Genomic DNA, 18,951 nt, shown 5'->3' with positions numbered 1-18,951 from the left:
GATCCAGCAAATTCTTGATATCATGATTTGGCTTTGAGTGTTGGAGTAGAGTCGCTAGTTTCCCCAAGAAAACTCGCTTCAACACATTAATCTATGCCGATAAATGGTTGCTTAAATCTCATTACGGTTATTGATGCTGGAATTGTAATAGTCTCAAAGATAGTTTTGGTTTATTTCTTTTTTGACCTTGTGTGACGTGACGTTGTAACACGAGTATATTGCTAGGGGAGCTTAGGGTTCTTGGAGAAAGTTGAAGTAGCTTGGTGCAAGACCTCACATAACGCACCAGAGTGACAAGGTAGCCAAATTTATTGTGAATTAAAATAGACATCCATGCAAAATGCTCAGAACATTTTATGTGATTTTACTCCAAAAACAGTAGAATATCGTGTTGAAAAAAACATAGATGCTGTCCGTGAGTTGTGTTTATCTTAAGGCTTTTGGTTGCTTTTCTTGGTGTTAAACCATAAAAAGTTGAGGTTTTTTTGAACGACGAACGTTTTGCATAACAATTTGCACTAATAAAACTAGTTAAAAAAACGCTGAACTCTTTTGTTGTTTTACTGATTAACTTGTACTAGTGGAAAGTAACCAAACGTGAAACGCTTTCACCTGTCCACTCGTGTTTACCTGTGGGTACCTCGGACGAAACAGAGTGGAGAAAACTAGTCACTGACCCTATCTTCCTAGAGCAGAATTAGGATTCAGAAGACAAAGCCAAACTCGTTCGTACTTAGTAACAGATAACACTAAATAAATAAGCTATGACTTGTATGGGCACGGGGATTAAGACAACGCAAGTAAATGATTTTTGAAATACCATGTTTAGTTTTCAGGCTTAGGATGCTCTTTCGTCTGTTGAAATCTCCTTTGAAATATATTTCTAGTGAATTTAGTTATCAGGGAACTTTTTCCACTACCCAATACGATTAATCTAGGAATGGTGTTAATAAGTGAGGCAAATAGAGGTCAGTTACTGTATTTTTTTATCCATTGCTGTTTGTGTTACAAAACGTTTAATATGGAATGTTGTCTTTTATAGATCGATGTGTACAGCTACGGAGTGCTTCTATGCGAAGCATGTACCCGAAATTTACCAGACCCTGAAAGACGAATGTACCAAATTTATAAGCGCCACAGCGCTTATTTGAGTACATTCGGTTTTTTAATAGCAGCAGGTATGGAGACAAGTGTCAATATGCGAATTTATTCACGCCTTTCTTTTCAGGGGCGATGGGGTGTTCCATTAAGTCCGAAATCAGGGCACGTACAAAACCCGGAACGAAACGAAAGAAACGAAACTTTCCCAACAAATATATAAAAGCAAACCGTAGTAAAAGCTAACCGTAAGCAAATGTCTGTGGTTTCGTTTCGTTTGCGTACAGGCCAGAAATCAGTTACTTGAAGAAAGATCGTTATACATGTACCACATTTAAGAGTGAAAAAATGTCTTGAAGAACCTCTCCGTTCTAATTTTAAAGGAGCTCAGTCAAGGAAAACTCATCTATGAAAAAAAAATGGCAAGTTTTTCAAGTTTTTCAGCCGTAATTCGTCTTAATCTTCGTCAGACGAAACCATCCTTGGTTATTTTCGGGTTTTGATTGCTCCTGTGTTGTTTTTCAACATTACACAACTATTTTTTGAGGTTTCCATCAATTTGGAAATAATCAGAAAAAAAGACATTTGTGACAACGCTGACCATGTCCCTTTAACTCTCTCTTCTGTAAGGATCCTATTCTCATGCAATTCTCGTTATTTGCAATGTTTTAAATTTGAAGCGGGAGGCCTCTGTTTTGAAGCTGGAAAACGGAAAAAGCGCTTGAGAACGGTTCAGTTGTATTTTCCAGAGGCTTCGATTTTCCACGCTTTGTTCGCCCTGACGTCACCGTAATCAACTACTTCCGCACGTGGCCAAGTTCAAAGTCAAAAAGACTCCTCTGCGCTGTGGTGAAATTAAGACTATCAGGCTCTAGGTTGGCCTAAGTTCGGTTGTTTAAAAAACTCAAAAAGTGAAAGAAGGCTTCATTTTAAGCTATTTTAGAACGATCAGAGTCGACAGCTACTTGGAAGAAAGGTATGCAAATAACATTTCTGTGTTTAGAATATTTGCACGATTAGTATGTAATAATTAATGCCTAGATTCTATCGAATAGATCGGCGTGACTTTCCAAACTACTTTATCAATTCAAGGTACGTTACTGTCATAGACTCTCTATATTAGGTATAGACTCCCTTTGTTAGGTACAGAATGGAGACCTGATTAAGCTTTGGCCAAGTCTCGAAATCTCGTCTTTTTAACTGAAGTCTCGAAATCTCGAAATTAATTGGAATTATACGCTTCTTGTAATCTCAAAATTTGGGAGCCTCCGTCTAGGCGTATCGGAGTTTTTTACCACGTGCACGTTGTTGTTTGTTCAGTGTTTGAATAATATGGCACATGGCCGCGCTACATGCGACTCTCGGACGCGGAAATTCTATTAAGTCTATTAACCGTAACGTTTCGGTATAGAATCTTAAAACAAGGATCTCGCCGTCTCCTTAAGTCTCGGATTGAGCTTTCTATACCTCTTCTGTTATTACAACTTATTCATAATATAGTAGTAGAAGTCTTTAATTTATCAAGAATAAATGATAAATGATGCAAAAACATTACCGCAACAAACGTGCAAGGTTTACAAAGGCATGTTTAATACCATTCAGCACAGAACGCGATCAAAGAGACAAGGTGAATAAGTTAGCTCTACCCAAGCCCCCGTTTCCCAAAACGAAGTCTCTGCTACAATGGGGCACAGATGTGGAAAAGCCTTCCACGTAACGCCAGAAGGACCAGATCTTTTACTCAGTTTAAAAGTGTAATTAATTGCCTAATGCCCCCCCCCCCCCCTCGTACTCCCCACACTACAAACATGTAGATCAGTGATTGTAACTGGTGTTTTTTCCCTTTCGTTTCCGGAATAATAATTTTCAGTGTAACCGCAAGGACAAAAACGTGTTCATTTTTCCGCAATGCATTGTTTTCATCTTACCTTGAAGCATTTCAGTTTACATATATTATTTTTACTTCAAATTCCACTGAGTTAGCTTGTAACTAAAGTAACAGCAATTACTATTACCACAATTTGAAAGTAAATGTCTTTTCTCTTTTTATTCGTCTGGTATTATCTTATAGTTACCGATAATTCAGCATGGTGAGTAAAGGTCTTGTCTTTGTGTAGCTTAAGTTTTGTGGAAAAGCGATTCTTTCAGTGCAACATTTTTTAAGCGCTGAACGTTTGAATTTATTTGTATTCCAAATGCATTTTCCGGTATCTTAGAAAAATAAAAAAAAAATCCACATTTAACGCTGGGGAAGTGGGGGGGGGGGGGGGGGGACATGGCCCCGGAACTCCCAACTGGCTCACTCCCCTCACTCAAATTTTTGCTGCGCGGGCCCTGAAAGTTGGCTCGCCAAGGGTAAACGTGTAAACAGGCCCTTAAATCTCTTTATTGAAATCGCTTAAAACCTAACAATGCAAAGTTAGCTGTCATTTAATTTTCTGGGTTTAAGTCGGCAAAATATTTTAAAACCAGCTTCTCTGAAGCACTTAACTTGGTTTTCTGTCCTGTAGGCTCGCTGTCGTGTTTTATTATTTCAGTGATACAATTAGTTCTGCACTCCATTTTCTTTGAATCCCCTAAAAACGTCTGCGAAGGAATGAAGTCGACTCTGCCATAGCGAGGCACAGTTGTGGAAAATCCTTCCACATACGCTAGAAGAACCATATCTTTTACTTAGTTTAAGTGTAATCAATTGCCTAATGCCCTTCTCGTACTCCCCACACGGCAAAATGTAGATCAGTGTTGTAACCGGTGTTTTTCCGTTTCGTTTCCGGAATAATAATATTTTTAGTGTAACCTCAAGGACAAAAAGTTGTTCAATTTGTCCGCAATGTATTGTTTTCATCTTACTTTGAAGCATTTAAGTTCACCGGCATATATTATTTTAGTTCAATTCCACTGATCGAGTTAGCTTGTAACTAAAGGAACGACTATTACCACAATTAACTCGCTTTCAGCTTAGATACATAAATCACAATTGTCACGTTACTATTAACATTGTAAAAAAAGTTTAAAACAAAGTTATTCAAAAGTTGTTAAGAAATTTTCTTTTCTCTTTTGATTCTTTCTAGTATCATCTTCTAGTTACCAGTAATTTAATAGGCTCGCTGTCGTCTTAGTTCTGCACTCCATCTCCTTCGAATCCCCTAAAAACGTCTGTGAACGAGGGTATATTCGATTCACATTACACTTATTATTTCCCCTGTTAACATCTTAGAACTTTAATACCGACTGAAGGTAATCTGTATGAATGCCGTGTGGTAGTCGACCAATAGCGCGGCCCGTACTCAACAGGGGAAAGGAGTTCCCCTCAACTTTGACAGCTGCTTTGAAGAAAGGTATATGATACTTTTTTAGTTAACACATTAAAATACGCGATAAGACCATGATGAGTAAATTTGCACAGGGCCTACATAAAATAAGCAATTTTTAAGCTTTTCTTTTTGAAACGTCTTCCGTCTCTTGCCCCAAACCTCGGTCGAGATATGTATATAGCGCGCATGAAGGCTATTGGTCCTATTGGTTATTTATCCGAGTGGAAGTCATTAATTAAGAATATCGCCTGTTACTTTGCCGACAAGGCCGTAAGCCGAGTTGGCTAAAAACAGATAGTACTCTGCAAGTTTGAGCTGCAAGATTCATTATTGAACAAATTTTTTAACGGTACGCATTTTAATACCTACATCTTAAAGAAATTTGTTGTTTACGAAGCACTTTGCTGGACTAAAACAATCAGTTCGCATGACAGATAACAAAATTAACTTGCTAGCCATATATTTGCCGATATCCCATAACGTTCACTATCTTTCACTCATATCTTACATTTACAGTTAAAGAACAAGCGATTAAATCAGCTCCTGATGCAGCCAGCCAAGCCGTTCATCTTTAACAAACGAGGACTCACTCCAAATGAGTTTGAGGATTGTCTTACTTCTAAAGTTAACGAACTATTTAAAGATTCTAACACTTATGAAATTAAAACATTACTGACAAATTGTGTAACAGAAGTTAGGAAGAATGTAGCTCCTCGTGAAAATAGAATAAGCGAACGTTTAGATAAGAGATTTCTACGTAGCTTGTTAGACCTGGTCTTAAACAAGCTGTTATCCAGCAACCAGGCAACCCCAACACAAGACAGACAGGATACTTATGGACAACAAGGCACAGTAAAGGGTGATCGAAGAAATATAGCCAAGCAACACGATGAGCATTATCGTTTATTTTCCAATTTTTTAATTCCGAAATTTAGAGATGTTTTTCATAATATCACAGTTAAAGAGGAAACTAAGGGGTTCTTTTTTCGGGAGGAAAACAATGAGAAACTTACAACAGAAGAAAGTTGTGATGTTATTGATCAAATCACAACTAAATATATCGACTACTTCTTCCAATTAAAGGAAAACCCTGTATACCCCGTTCATTATCACCAGAAACGGAAGGAACTACAAGTTGAATATGAATCTTGCTTGTTAGTATTAATGGGCCGAGTGGCAGTTGATTGGTCCACAGAGAATAATCTCATGGATGAAAAGGGTTATAACGATTGGAAGAAGCATGTCTTGGTAGTAATATCATATGCAGCACTTGCAGTCGTTTTAGCTATGATATTGTCTGAGCTTGATAAGTGTTTGCGAGCGATTGTGCATGGAATAATTGCTGTAATAATAGGATCGATAATAATATTAGCACCTCAGTTTTGGTTCGGTGTGTGGTCAGTTTATTTATTTCTCTTGTTGTTATTTTGGGTCATGTGGGTCAGTTACAAAACCTTCCGCTGTAAAATCGATTCACGTTTGTTTTTTAGTTTTGCGTTAGGTGTTTTAGTTTCGTGTTTGTTATTGATTTCATGACAAATTTTTCTAAATTTCTGATGGGGTAATCTACAAATTAGAGGAAAAAAGAACAGGAATCAAGTGAAAGAAAATGTTTGCTGTCTGCCAAAGAACGTGACGCGTGATCTCTCTATCAATTTATTAAACTGGTTTTACTTGTCAAATGGTGCCAACGTATTGGTATTACACGAGTACAAGCGAGTATAAGTGAACAAAAGTATAAAAGAAAAATAAAAAATAAAACAAATATAGATATACGTAAAGCATAAAAGAATAATGAAAAGAGAACCAATGACTTTTTAAATGCATTTAATGAAATAACTTTACAGATTGTATAGCTTTAAATTAGTATACCCTACGTAGCATGCGCAGGAGTAAGCTATGGGCAAGACATTGTTTTTTTTTTTTCTGTGCAGCAACGCAGACTTTTTAAGCTGGTTTTATTTTTCCGTATTCAGTTCTGTAAATAGAACATTTAACTTTTGAAAAAAAAGTTAAAATTTTTTTGTAAGTATCGAAAGTATTACATGTAGTAGTGAGTAGGATAAGACGCTCTTTTTAGACAGCTCTTTTCAATGGTATGGATTTTTAACTTAACTTGTTTCCTGTTGGTAAATGTCAGTGGTAGCCGACAGACGAAAACCCCGGGGGGGGGGGGGGCACTCAAAAAAGTTTTATACGGGGAGGCTCCGCCCCGAGCTCTGACCCCTTACCCTTTTATATACCATTTTTGACAGAAATTGTACCCCTTTCGTATACCTATTACTGAAAAAAGGTACCCCTTTCATATACCTAAAAGACATGGCATAGAATTAGAACAGGACGTTTTCTTGCTATTTTCATGTAGCGCTTAATAAATTAAAATAATACAGCCGTAAATTGCGTCTGTTCGAAATATTTTAATTAAAGGCCCTTTTAAATACTTAAACGACAGATTTCCATACCCTTTCATATACCTAAACTTGTGAAATCCCTACCCTTTCATATACCTTAAGCCTGAAAAAGGTACCCCTTTCGGGCGGAGCCTCCCCGTATAGGCCATAATAGGGAGTACCCCCCGGAAAAAAAGAAAGAAAACAAGAAAGATATCGCTTCTTTAAACTCTGATCTACTATTTACTGTTCATTAAAATCCTACGTGATCCGCACATTGTTTACCGAAAAAGGCAATACCACAGCACCGGGGTGGAGCCAAACCGAAGGCTCACCCTCCTCCCCTTGAATGCAGCTCGCCCAAAACCACCAGAGTAATGAGTGTTTTGAGAATTAATGTAAATTAGTTCTCAAAACATCAGGCAAAACTGAAATTAATACATGGAGGGGGGGGGGGGGGCTGTTTGCCAAGAAACCTGTTATTGACGTTCATCTCTTTACTGTCGTTAAACGTTCATACACAGTTCCTTTAAACTTTAGTATTTGTTCTCCCTTTTGTTTGTGGTACAGCTATATCTTTTGATATAGTGGTACCCCGTTATATCGAATTCCTTCTTTAACGCCGTTCCTGGTAAAACTGAACGGTAAAGTTTCAGTAAAACAGAGATGAAATCCTTTAACATTATTTCCCTGGAAGGAGGTATAAAAAATTTTCCTCTGCAAACTTTGCTTTTAAATTTATGCACTTCTGCAAACATTTTTTTTCGAAATGCAAACTATTTTTTTTTATACATATCGTGTTTGCAAGCATTTTATTTTGTCTTTTTAGGTCCCGCAAACATTTTTTTTCAACATTTTTCATCCCTCCCCCTCCCTCCAGGAAAATAATGGTCCGTCCCTTCTTCATCTTATTAATCACCCTAAGCCGTAGTACATTTATCAAAGTTTCGATTTTTATGCTATCTGTAATTATTAGATTTACCAGGCCTTTGTACTTTTCCAGTATTTCCTTGTTTTGCGCACATGATTCGCAAATTAAATACACGTCTCTTTACGTTTTTGCTAGACTCGGGAAAATTATACTCCGGAAAAACCAGCACCCGAAACTGTTAGAAATCGAGTTAGTACGTCATTTGGGTCTATCACAGCAGCGAAGGACCTGAGACCTACACGTTAAACCGGAAGCGGAAGAAAAGCGGAAGTAAATGTTATTCCTCCCATGAGGCTTCGTGAGCTCAAAGTGGGACATTTCCCGTAAAAACTGCACAGACTTCAATGTCTTGATGTTTTAATGGCAGTTTTAGTCAAAATACACTGATAAAATGAATAGCTATAGAGGCCTTTTACTGGAGCTATCCAATAGCTTGACATCTTCAGACCTTGAGGGGCTGAAATTTCTTTGCCGAGAGGTTATCCCTGCTGGAAGAGCAGAGAAGATAACTCGACCATTCGAGTTCTTCTCTGCCCTGGAACAACTGAACATGCTTTCTGAGGAAAACCGCGATTTCTTAGCTTCAAAACTGATCGCTATCAACAGGAATGACTTGAGAAATAAACTGTTAGGAATACAAGGTAAGGATATTGATGTTCTCAGCTATGTGTTGTTGTTATCAGTGTTAATAAACTTTACTGCATGTACTGTCATAAACATATCGCATGTACATGTAGTTTTTATTGATTTCATACATTTCTTGACTCTGCACGATTGCAGCTATGATCTTTCTCATTGCCCACTTTGCATTAATATTCGTCACTGTGGGGTCTATATTGTGTGTCATGCCTGCAAGTATAGTTCAAAAAAACTTGCCTAAGTAATAAGCTTAAATCTGATTAACAAATTTCTGACATATGCAAAGTAAAGTAAGTGAGAAGTGGCCACTGAGGTATCTTGCTAGAAATCCAAATATAAGTTTAAATACAGTCAAACCTTCTTAATACAGAAACCAGTGGGCTGAGCTGAGTGTCTGTGTTTTGGAGGTGTGTTATATAGGTAGACTGATTTATATTTAGTTTCTGGTTTCCCCGGGACCAAGTGAACTGTTCATAATATAGAGGTGTCTGTACAGTGCTATACATATATATATAACAATACCTATTGTTAATTTGCTGGAATTTTTCCCCAACACTGAGCATATTGGGGTCTCATTTGCTACATGTACTTGGAGATCATGTGATATCAAACATTAATTAGTAGAAACTCAGCCGTGTTATATTGGAAATCCGCGAATCTGATTGGTTCTCCCATTGTTTTCTATTCGCCGATAGAACACAATTGCGGGCATGTTGCTCTTTACAGGGTCAATTTTTCTTGATTTTTGGCTTAAAAGTACATAAAATTGTAGGTTTTTGACTACAATAATATTAGACAACAATTCTTTACAGTTTCTACTAAAACAATTACTAGACTACTCGCCCTCATTTTCTATGAGCGATAGTCAACTCAGCTGCGCCTCGTTTACTATTGTCTCATAGAAAACTCGGGCTCGTAGTCTAATTTTAAATAGAACTGTTTTCCACCAAGGGTCTCCAAGCGGGTAATATATTTGCAAAATCTATGACATCAGAGGGTAACAGTGCACTGTTACCTGCGAATTCTGGCCGAGGATGGTCATTCATTAAATATCGTCATTGCGCTATATAACAAATCACTCAATGACTGGTCCAGACGGAAACAGTTAGTTTTGTTTCCCTTGAATCTAACGTTTCCCAAGGCATTTGGATAGAGATTCTTGGGAAACAAAATCAACTGTTTCCCCAGGACCAGTGATTAAGAGTTAATTGAAAAAGCCTAATGCCCAGATTAAAGCACTATAACTATGCATTTCGATCAGTACCACATCCGTAGAAGTCATGCATGCTCTCTGAAGTTGTACACTGCCATCAATCATATTTACAATGACTATCAATGGACCACAAAAAAAGAAACAAATATGGATAGAAATCTACCAATCACAGCACATGGATGTGACCTTTTGAATCCATTAAAAGTGAATGACAGACAAATAAAATGCAACAGTTTATAATGTTGGTAAAGTCATATACTACAGAGTTCGCATGTTATCAAAAGGCACAGTAAAGCTTGTTTTTATTTTGCAAATTCTAATGCAAAAATATTTTTCCTTTCAGGAGATCAAAATGTTCAGTTTGGCCAAGGTGCAGTAACAAGTAAGTATAACTTGTAACAACAGTAAAGTATTTCTTCAAGCCTATATTGGTCTGTTACCAGGCTGGCATACGCATCTCACAGAATTTTAGCCCAATTTTACAGGTACCACTGTCTGTTTTTTACAATGCCACCTCAGACACTTGTTTCCTTTTACAAGGTGAAGAATGTCTCAAGCTTGCAGAAAAGATGCTAGTCTTGCCATCTTGCAAAGTCTCAGGTGTACCAAATGCCACCCCTAATAAATTATTTACACATGACTCAAAAATTTCTGGGGGGCACGTCCCTGCTCCTCCCTAGTAAGCAAGAACCTCTTGCACTTGCTGTAAAGACTTTCTGCCTCTTCCATCTTGCCTACTACTCAAAAATATTTTGCTGGGCTGACAGTCATTGTAACACATCACGGCACTGAAGTTACTTAAAGCACCATTGAGCCATGATGCTAGTTAAATGATTTTAAAATCATTTTGCAAATGCACAGTCAGAAACTTTTGATTGCCTCAGTGAAAATTTGACAAGCATGACATTTTGTTCTCTCTGGAGGCAAATTTACTTGCAAACTTATGACACTTATTGCTTTTTCGTTAATTTATAGCTACACCATGGGAAACAGCACCTACCGGCCTGTACAATGGTGTTGTTCCTGACAGTTTAGTTCATGATCTTGTAGAAGATCTGAGTACAAGCTGGCGAATGCTCGGCAGACGTCTTGGGCTGTCAGAGGGTGTCATAAAGAACATTGATTCAGAGCATCGCCGTGTTATAGAAAAAGGTGTGGCAATGTTCGACGAATGGAAGAACAGGAGAACTAATGATGCAACGATGCATGCATTGAGAGAGGGCCTGGAGAAGATAGGAAGGCGTGACCTGTCAGAAAAAGTGAGAGGTGAGCATTAAATTTATTAATTAATTTATAATTAAAATAGTTTATTAATCTGTTTGAAGGCTGCATAACTTTCTTTTACACTTAGTTGCTGCAAAACAGGGAATAAATGTCTTCAATCAGCTGTAATTCACATGTATGATTCATCAGGCGTTATCGTGGAAATAAAAATAATGTTGTTATAATATATACCCATGTACAAGTTGGTTAACATACTTGTACAATTTCTGTTTAGATTTTGCATTAAGGGAACAACAAGAACTGATCACTGCTGCGGTGGAACATGAACAGCGACAAATTGAAACAGGTTTGTGACCAAACTTTGGTGTGCTGCTTCAAGGCTGTTATTGATAGAAGTATTTTTCCTGGAGTTAACCCTTTTGGCTCTAATATCCACATACAAATTCTCCTGATTGATGTCCATACTTTTTTGTATTGTATAGGTTAGGAGAATTTGTAAAAAGATCAAAGCAATTTCCCTTTGGCAATGATTTTATTAATTCTCAAACTATTTCTCTTGATTGTCAGTATTGATATTATGAGGAGACCTTTGATTTTTGCCACTCTTCGAGCTTAAGGGTTAACAACCAAAACAGGAGTGAATTATTAAGATTGTGCAGTTCCAGAAAATATCCATACTCACCCTATGGAAGGTCATTGGAAATTCTGAGGGAATGGAAAGTTTCAAAAGCCAAGATTTTTAGAGAATAGTATGGGGCTTAACTGGCCAGAATTTCCAGAGGGGTGGGGGATGCAAACCAAACAGTCCCTTGCATGGGAGTTGAATGAATATTTTTCTGAAATAACACATTTACAGCTGTAAACCTCTACCATTTATTGTCGAAGTACATAATTTACAAAATGATTCTGTTCATGTAATCTATGTACGTACAGTGTACATGTACATGTATATATGTAACCCTGTAGTTGTGAAGGCCAGGGAAAGAGATTTCTTGGTTAGTTAATTGTATTATTATGAAGTTCTGCTCTGAGGTTACAGACAGACCTTCTGATATTATGCGATTGTACGATTTCGCGCAATAGACCTCAAATCGCACATTTTCGCATTTAATTTATCAAAAATCGCATAATTCGTACAAAATCGCACAATTTGAGAGAAGGAAAAAGAAATACTTGCTACAATTTCAACATTGTTTCAAGGTGGTTTACCTGTCAAAAAACCTTGGAAAACCTCTGATGTGGTTTCCAATTGAACAAAATTTCTCTGGCAGCTTCGGGCAGGCAAGTTCCTTTTTCAGTTTCAACTTAGGCATAACAAAATTCACACATTAAATAAATTTGCTTTCTATCTTTGCTTTCTTGTATGTACTGAAGTTTACAAGGCAAAATGGCAGAATTCAGAATGTTTAAATCCTTTCATGAAATAAAAAACATTGTAGATTGTTCGATACTGTACGTTAACACATACGCCTTCATTAATTCAGTCACACTTCATATAAATGTCACCAAAAGTCTTCAACGTTCTACTAAGGGGGGCCCCGCCCCCCCCCGCACAACACCCCCCCCTCATGTAGTGTACACTGAAAGCCATTTGACATTTGGAACAAACGCAAATGAGGAGAAAATAATCTATTTCATTCCAATACAGATATTTATCGTTCCTTTATACTCTTATTCCTTTTTGAAATGCACAAAATGGATTTTCATCTCCTGAAACCTTGTAAAACAAGCTTAAAATTCCTCAGAAAAAAATCTCATAATTTACATTATTTATCACATAATTGGCCTTTTAATCACATTAGCTGCCCTGAAAATATTGCACAATTTGCATTTTTTTATCGCACCCTATTGATCAGAAGGCTTGCACAGAGTTTATTCAGCATGCTCATATCAAGTGGTCTAGATTTTAGTCCTGTGTTGAGGTCTTAAAAAAGCAACTTAACAGTGTCTCACTCTACTCTGGAAAATAAATAAATGGATACCAATGCAACAAAATACTCTGATTGATTGATTGATTTATTGATATTGATTATTGATTGATTGATTGATTGATTGATTGATTGATAGGTTGGTTAGTCGGTTCCTTGGCCCTTGCTAACTGTCTTTGTTGGTAATGATATCAGCTTAATTTTTTATTCCCCATTTCAATTTGGAACAATATCATCAAGAAAGAAATCAAATATTATTAATCCACAGCAGAGCAAAGAAGACCTTTTCCAAATTTACAAGATGTGGGTTCTGCATTACCGCCATTATCAACTGGTATGCAGCGTCAACCACAAGAGCAAGCTGAATCCATACAAAGGCCTTTTGCTGCTCCGAGTGTCAGAGATCCATCCTTTGCAATGCCACCTGCTGCTTCAGGTCGCTGGGATCTGCCAGCTGCAGCAGCTACTCCAAATCCCGCCCTTTCAGTGCATCAGCCTGTTCCAGCTGGTTATTGGAATCCGCCTGTTTCAAGGCCAGTTGTACCGACAGCTGCTTATCTCAGAGATCAAGCCCCTCCTGTTCCTCAGACTGCTCCAGGTCGTTTGGATCCACTTGTTTCGCCACCAGCAGCTGCTCCTTCACATCAAATACCTACAGCGGCCCCAACTCTTGCAGACCCATCTCTTCCATATCCCACTCCAGTCTCTCGACCTACCATGGAAGACCCCTCACTTCCAAGGCCAGCTCCAGCTGCCCCAAATCCTAGTGGTCCACCTCCCTCAGGTCCAAACAATTTGTCAACAGATACAATAACTGAAACTCCAGAAGCTAACCCAAGACAAGTGCAAGGATCCGCTAATGCAAGACGCCCTGCTGGGCAGGATCTCACAGATCATGGTCCTGATACTAGGATAAGAACAAGCGTTCCAGTGCAGTCTGCTCCGAGACTACAGCTAACATTTGAGGGACGTTTTCTGGATCCTGAAAAATATGAGCCTGTAAAAGAGTTAGGATCTGGAGGTTTTGCTAAGGTGATAATGTGCATTCTCTTTCCAATATAATCTGCGGTCTTTTGAAGACTTCTTGATTGAACATACATGTACATGTAAAAAATCTTCATCATTGAACATAAACTTAAACTCAGTAACACTGTCACATGGAAAATACTCCCATCTTATCCACAATTATTTAAACTCTTAAATAGTTAGTTCTCTTGCTAAACGTTTTCAATTGGTTGTTGTTCAATTCACAGGTTTATCTTTGCATTAGTAAAGAAACAGGAAGGAGAATGGCAGTTAAAATGTGCGACCTTGGAGTAAACCATCATGAAACACAAAAGGTATAGGCTTATCAATAACTGTTATAAAATGAGACACTACTTTCCTGCAATGTCAGGTGAAGAAATTTGTTGAATAGAATTTATGGCAAATATGTGACTACAACTATTTGTGGATCGCACAGCCTTGAGGGTGCTCACCTCCCACCAATGTTGTCCAGGTTCGATTCCGGCCAGGTGTTATGTGTGGGTTGAGTTTGTTGTTGGTTTTTCCTCTAACTCATAGGGTTTGTCTTTGGGTACTCCCATTTTCCTCCCTCCTGAAAAACCAACATTTAATTTCCAAATTCCAGTTCAACCTGGATAGAGGACCCATATGACAACCAGCTAAGAGCTGATGTGGCTTCCTCTTTAAATATTGTCAGAAATTTATTTTGGCAAATACAGTTGTACTTACAGTAGGGTTCATGACCTTTACAGGAATTGTAACAGTTCAAGGTTCATGACTGTATTTTAGCAGTTAATTTGTAAATTAAATAAGGCGGAACACACACAAGGTTTCTTTAATATTTCTGTACTGTTATCTAGTGTCTGAGTGGGTTTTGTTATGTCAGTGGTAGCACACAATGCATGCAGCATGTTGCTGACTAGCTGCAGTATTATAGACATGCAATGCATGTAAAGCATGGAGAGGGCTATCATAAAATTCTGATAATATGGCTTGGGCTTGGTACTTTGTATTTCTTCGGAAAACTTGTTTGGCAGCCTTTTTCGGACGAGGAGGGGGGGGGGGGGGTTGAGGGAACTGTATTTCCAGAAGGATTCTTTCATCTGAGATTTGAGGGACTTATATGTACATTTTGTAAAACAGAACAGGGTATTAGATATTTTTAGTTATTCCCTAGGTATTACTGGTCAGTGACATTGTACACATTTTTACCTGTAAATGTAACTTCTGTGACGTAATGTTTTATTTCTTTTAGCAAACAGAAGCAGTCTCAAAGGAAGTGAAAGTTCTATCAGCTGTGAAGCACCAATACATTGTGGAGTTCTTTTATGCAGAGAAAAGTCACAATACTCTGTGTTTGTTTTTGGAATACATGGAAGGGGTAACTATTGAGTAATTTGCCCTTGGTATTATGAAAGTGGCTCTGGTTTAATGTTGTTGGTTTTAAGCTTTTTACTTCTATCTTTTATAATCCATCTCTTGAGCCGTGGTTCTAACTTTTAAATCTGTGGATGAAACCCTAGTGTGTGACCATTGAAATGAAAGCTTTTAAGCAGTACTTTCATGTGGTACTGTTTATTATGCTGTACAAGGTGGTTCTAACTTTTAAGTCTGTGGATGAAACCCTTTACTCTATGGTCTCCCACAATACCAATATGACCGTCTACAAAGGGTTCTCAATGCCGCGGCACGTGTGGTCTGCTTGGTCCCTAAATTTGACCATATTACTCCCATCTTAAGTAGACTACACTGGCTTCCTGTTCGGTACCGGGTGACGTTTAAGATACTGCTACTGGTGTACAAGGCCCTTCATGCGAAAGCTCCGCCTTACATCTCTGGCCTTTTGAAGGCCAAGCCTGTTGGTCGGTACAACCTGCGTTCCGATGGCCATGATATGCTAGTTGTCCCCAAGACAATGCTGAAAACTTTTGGGGATAGAGCCTTTGCCAAGGCAGGCCCCTCCCTGTGGAATGAGCTTCCTGTTGACATTCGCAAAGCGTCATCAGTGGAGACTTTTAAAAGTCAATTGAAGACTTTCCTTTTTAAGAAAGCATTTCGCGTTTAAGCGTTTTAACGTTTCAATCACACTGTTTCTAGTTTGATTTGTATGTAGGTTCATTCTAATTTTTATATTTTTATATTATTTTTACTTATAGTAAACAGCGCTTTAGAATATTTATAGTTTTAGCGCTATATAAATGTATAAATTATTATTATTATTATTATTATAGTGGGTGACCATTGAAATGAAAGCTATTGAGCTGTACTTTCATGTGGTACTGTTTATTATGCTGTACAAGGTGGTGCTAACTTTTAAGTCTGTGGATGAAACCCTAGTGTGTGACCATTCAAATAAAAGCTATTGAGCTGTACTTTCATGTGGTACTGTTAATTATGCTGTACATATGTACAAGGTGGTTCTAACTTTGAAGTCTGGATGAAATGCTAGCGTGTGACCATTCAAATGAAAGCAGTACTTTTGTGTAATACTGTTTATTGCTATACAACATTGGTTTTACTAAATTTGAATGAAACCAAAATGTGTGTGTTAGCATTCAAATGAAGGCTTCATTTCATTTGAATGCTTACAGTACTTTTCTGTAACACCATTTGTTTGTCACTATTTTTTTGTACAATTAGATTTTGTCATGTTTTTTTTTTTAAGTAAAAACTTGGTTCTCCTCGAAAACGTCTGATAATGAGGTGCATACATTTTAGGGCTCAGTAGAGGAGTTGTTGAGACACAAAGGTCCCATTCAAGAGCCTTTGGTCAGAAGGTTCACAAGGCAAATTCTCACTGCAGTTGACTTTCTTCACAACAGAGGAATAATACACAAAGATATTAAAGGTTAGATTTGAGTTTTTTCCTTGAATAGAATGTGTGAATAAAAAACTTTAATTGCATGTAAAATATGTTAAGCTTTAAAATACTACTTGAAAACACTTGCAATAAAACTCGAAGCCTCACTTTTTTTGTTTCTCATTGTTTTTGTTTGAAAACATCTGTACCACAATTTATTTACTTTAATTGTTTCTTTGTCCAAAGTGAAGGGTACAGTTGCATTTGAACAGCTTCACTGCTCGAAGACGTGAAAGTGAACAAAAAGCTCTTAGAAAAATTGTCCAACCTCAGAAAGTTTATTGCCCCTTTTCCTAGGGATTTTACATCCAGGAGCAAATGTAGTCCTTCTGCAATATAAAAGGATAATATAACTGCCAATTATTTTTATTGTTATTTCAGGTGGAAACGTTTTATTGGATGAGCGTCAAATGAATATAAAACTTGCTGACTTTGGAATCTGCACAGTCATGGATGTAAGGGCTTTGAATACTCTCTTCAATTTTTGTATAAACACCTTTTCGAAACTAGAAACATCCGCCAAGATTTCACATATTGTACCCGTAACTTTTTTGTGTATTTAAATTGTATGTACAGTGTAATATTTATATCTGTATAGTAGAATGTCACTGATCATGTTTTGAATTGCACAGAAACTGAAAACTGCCACTGGGGGTCTGATGACTAACAATGCAGTAGCTTCATTTCACTGGACGAGTCCTGAGTTACTAGCCAAGAAACCATTCGGAAGAAACACTGATATATGGTAACAATAATAATACTTTTAGTGAAAGACCTCTTCCTAGTTTTAAAGCAACTTACGTGATGATTATAAATTTTACATCTGAAAATTGTCGTCCTCTTTGTCATCCTCTTTGCCTTCGTCATCCTCGCCATCCACCCCCGCCTCCTCCTCCTCTTGCCCCTCCCCTCTCCTCCACCTTCCCCTCAACTTCTTTCTTCTCCTTCTCCTATTATTCTTCCTCCTCCTCCTCCTCCTCCTCCACCACCACCACCACCAACATCACCTCCTCTTTCTCCTCTTGTTCCTCCTCCTCTTGCTCCTTCACTTCCTCCACCTCCTCCTCCACTTCCTTCTTCTCCTTCTTCTATTCCTCTTCCCCCTTCTCTTCCTTCTTCTCCTCCTCCTCCTCCTCCTCCTCCTCCTCCTCCTCCTCCTCCTCCTCCCATGCACCACTACCATCACCACCTCTTCCTCCTCTTGTTTCCCCTCCTCCTCCTCCCATTACTGTGGCTTAACAGCGTTCTTATCTTTATCACTTTTTTTGATACACACAGGAGTGTTGGATGTACTGCGGTAGAAATGCTGACAACTAAGCCGCCTTTAATGGAAGAAGATATGGATTTTGTCCAAAGAATGTATAAGATCGTAAATCTTGAAGTTCAGCCACCACGGGACTGCTCTTCTCTAGCTTATGGATTTATAGAAAAATGTCTATGGTATGTGCTGATCCACATCTAATTTCTCTCTAGAATATATAAAAGCATCAACAAGGGAATATTTTGTTTCAGGATTTGGAACCAAATTCCCCTAGCTTATATGTTGAAAAATTTGTGGGAGGCGTGGTGACCTAATGGTTTTTGTGCTGGACTCCAGATCATGAGGTCCAGATTCGAGTCTTGGCCGGGGTCATTCCATGATGTTCTTGGGCAAGTCACTTTACTCTCACAGTGCTTCTCTCCACCCAGTTGTATAAATGGGTACTGGCGAATTAAATTAATGTCGGGGGTAACCCTGCGATGGACTAGAATCCCATCCAGGGAAAGGTGGAAAAACGTAGAGATAAGCTCCGGCCTGCGTGGAACACATGGAATGCAGACTTTTCCTTTCCCTTTCATGTGTTGGTGTAGGAGTCGACGCTCGAAAAAATTCGGCAATCCTGCGTACGAGCCTTCGGCACTGAGATTTCTGGGATTGACTAGTCATAAATCAGTTAAGTCACCAAGAGCTATCCCATAAATCCTCGCGCCGAAAACCAGTATTTAAATAATAAAGATGGTAAATTTTTTTTAAGCTCAGTAGTAAATAATGAAGATGAAGTGTTCAACATGACTCGAGCATGGGACAAAGAAAAATTCTGAGTCCCCGACGGGAATCGAACCCATGGCCTCCCAGATACCGGTTGGGCGCTCTAACCAACTGAGCTACGAGAGACTCGTTGTGAGCTGGGCCATTTTACTAGGTTGATAAGATTATTATTTAGTGTCCCCGATTTCCGAAGTTTCTGGATTGCACAATTCTTTTTGTTTTGTTTACCTTTTAGTGCAAAGGATGTTCGGCCATCTGCCGCTGAGTTGTTACAGACAGATCCTTTTGTGAATTTTACAGAAGAAGAAGCTGCGACATGA

At 38.2% G+C, this 18,951-nt stretch overlaps 2 protein-coding genes across 3 annotated transcripts; both read left to right on the top strand.

Annotated features, from left to right (window-relative positions):
* Nucleotides 1-666: 666 nt before the first annotated feature.
* LOC144630701 (uncharacterized) lies at nucleotides 667-6,139 on the top strand. 2 transcript variants are annotated; one of them, XM_078489079.1, is made up of 4 exons: nucleotides 667-800; nucleotides 1,043-2,074; nucleotides 4,316-4,436; nucleotides 4,929-6,139. In XM_078489079.1, the coding sequence occupies exon 4, from the start codon at nucleotides 4,959-4,961 to the stop codon at nucleotides 5,946-5,948; it is 990 nt and encodes a 329-aa protein (XP_078345205.1). In that variant the 5' UTR covers nucleotides 667-800; nucleotides 1,043-2,074; nucleotides 4,316-4,436; nucleotides 4,929-4,958; the 3' UTR covers nucleotides 5,949-6,139. The 2 variants fall into 2 exon arrangements, with proteins under 2 accessions (XP_078345205.1, XP_078345204.1); XM_078489078.1 differs by having other exon boundaries at nucleotides 667-2,074.
* Nucleotides 6,140-8,055: 1,916 nt separating this feature from the next.
* On the top strand, nucleotides 8,056-18,951 carry LOC144629766 (uncharacterized). The gene is made up of 12 exons (XM_078487977.1): nucleotides 8,056-8,374; nucleotides 9,929-9,967; nucleotides 10,561-10,851; nucleotides 11,084-11,155; nucleotides 13,006-13,769; nucleotides 13,991-14,077; nucleotides 14,998-15,123; nucleotides 16,461-16,590; nucleotides 16,984-17,057; nucleotides 17,235-17,347; nucleotides 17,881-18,042; nucleotides 18,867-18,951. The coding sequence occupies exons 1-12, from the start codon at nucleotides 8,125-8,127 to the stop codon at nucleotides 18,949-18,951; spliced, it is 2,193 nt and encodes a 730-aa protein (XP_078344103.1). The 5' UTR covers nucleotides 8,056-8,124.

The sequence above is a fragment of the Oculina patagonica genome, chromosome 11, assembly GCF_052425735.1.
Source record: "Oculina patagonica isolate OP01 chromosome 11, crgOcupat, whole genome shotgun sequence".
NCBI classification, from domain to species: domain Eukaryota; kingdom Metazoa; phylum Cnidaria; class Anthozoa; order Scleractinia; family Oculinidae; genus Oculina; species Oculina patagonica.
This window is presented reverse-complemented; position numbering and strand designations above follow the sequence as displayed.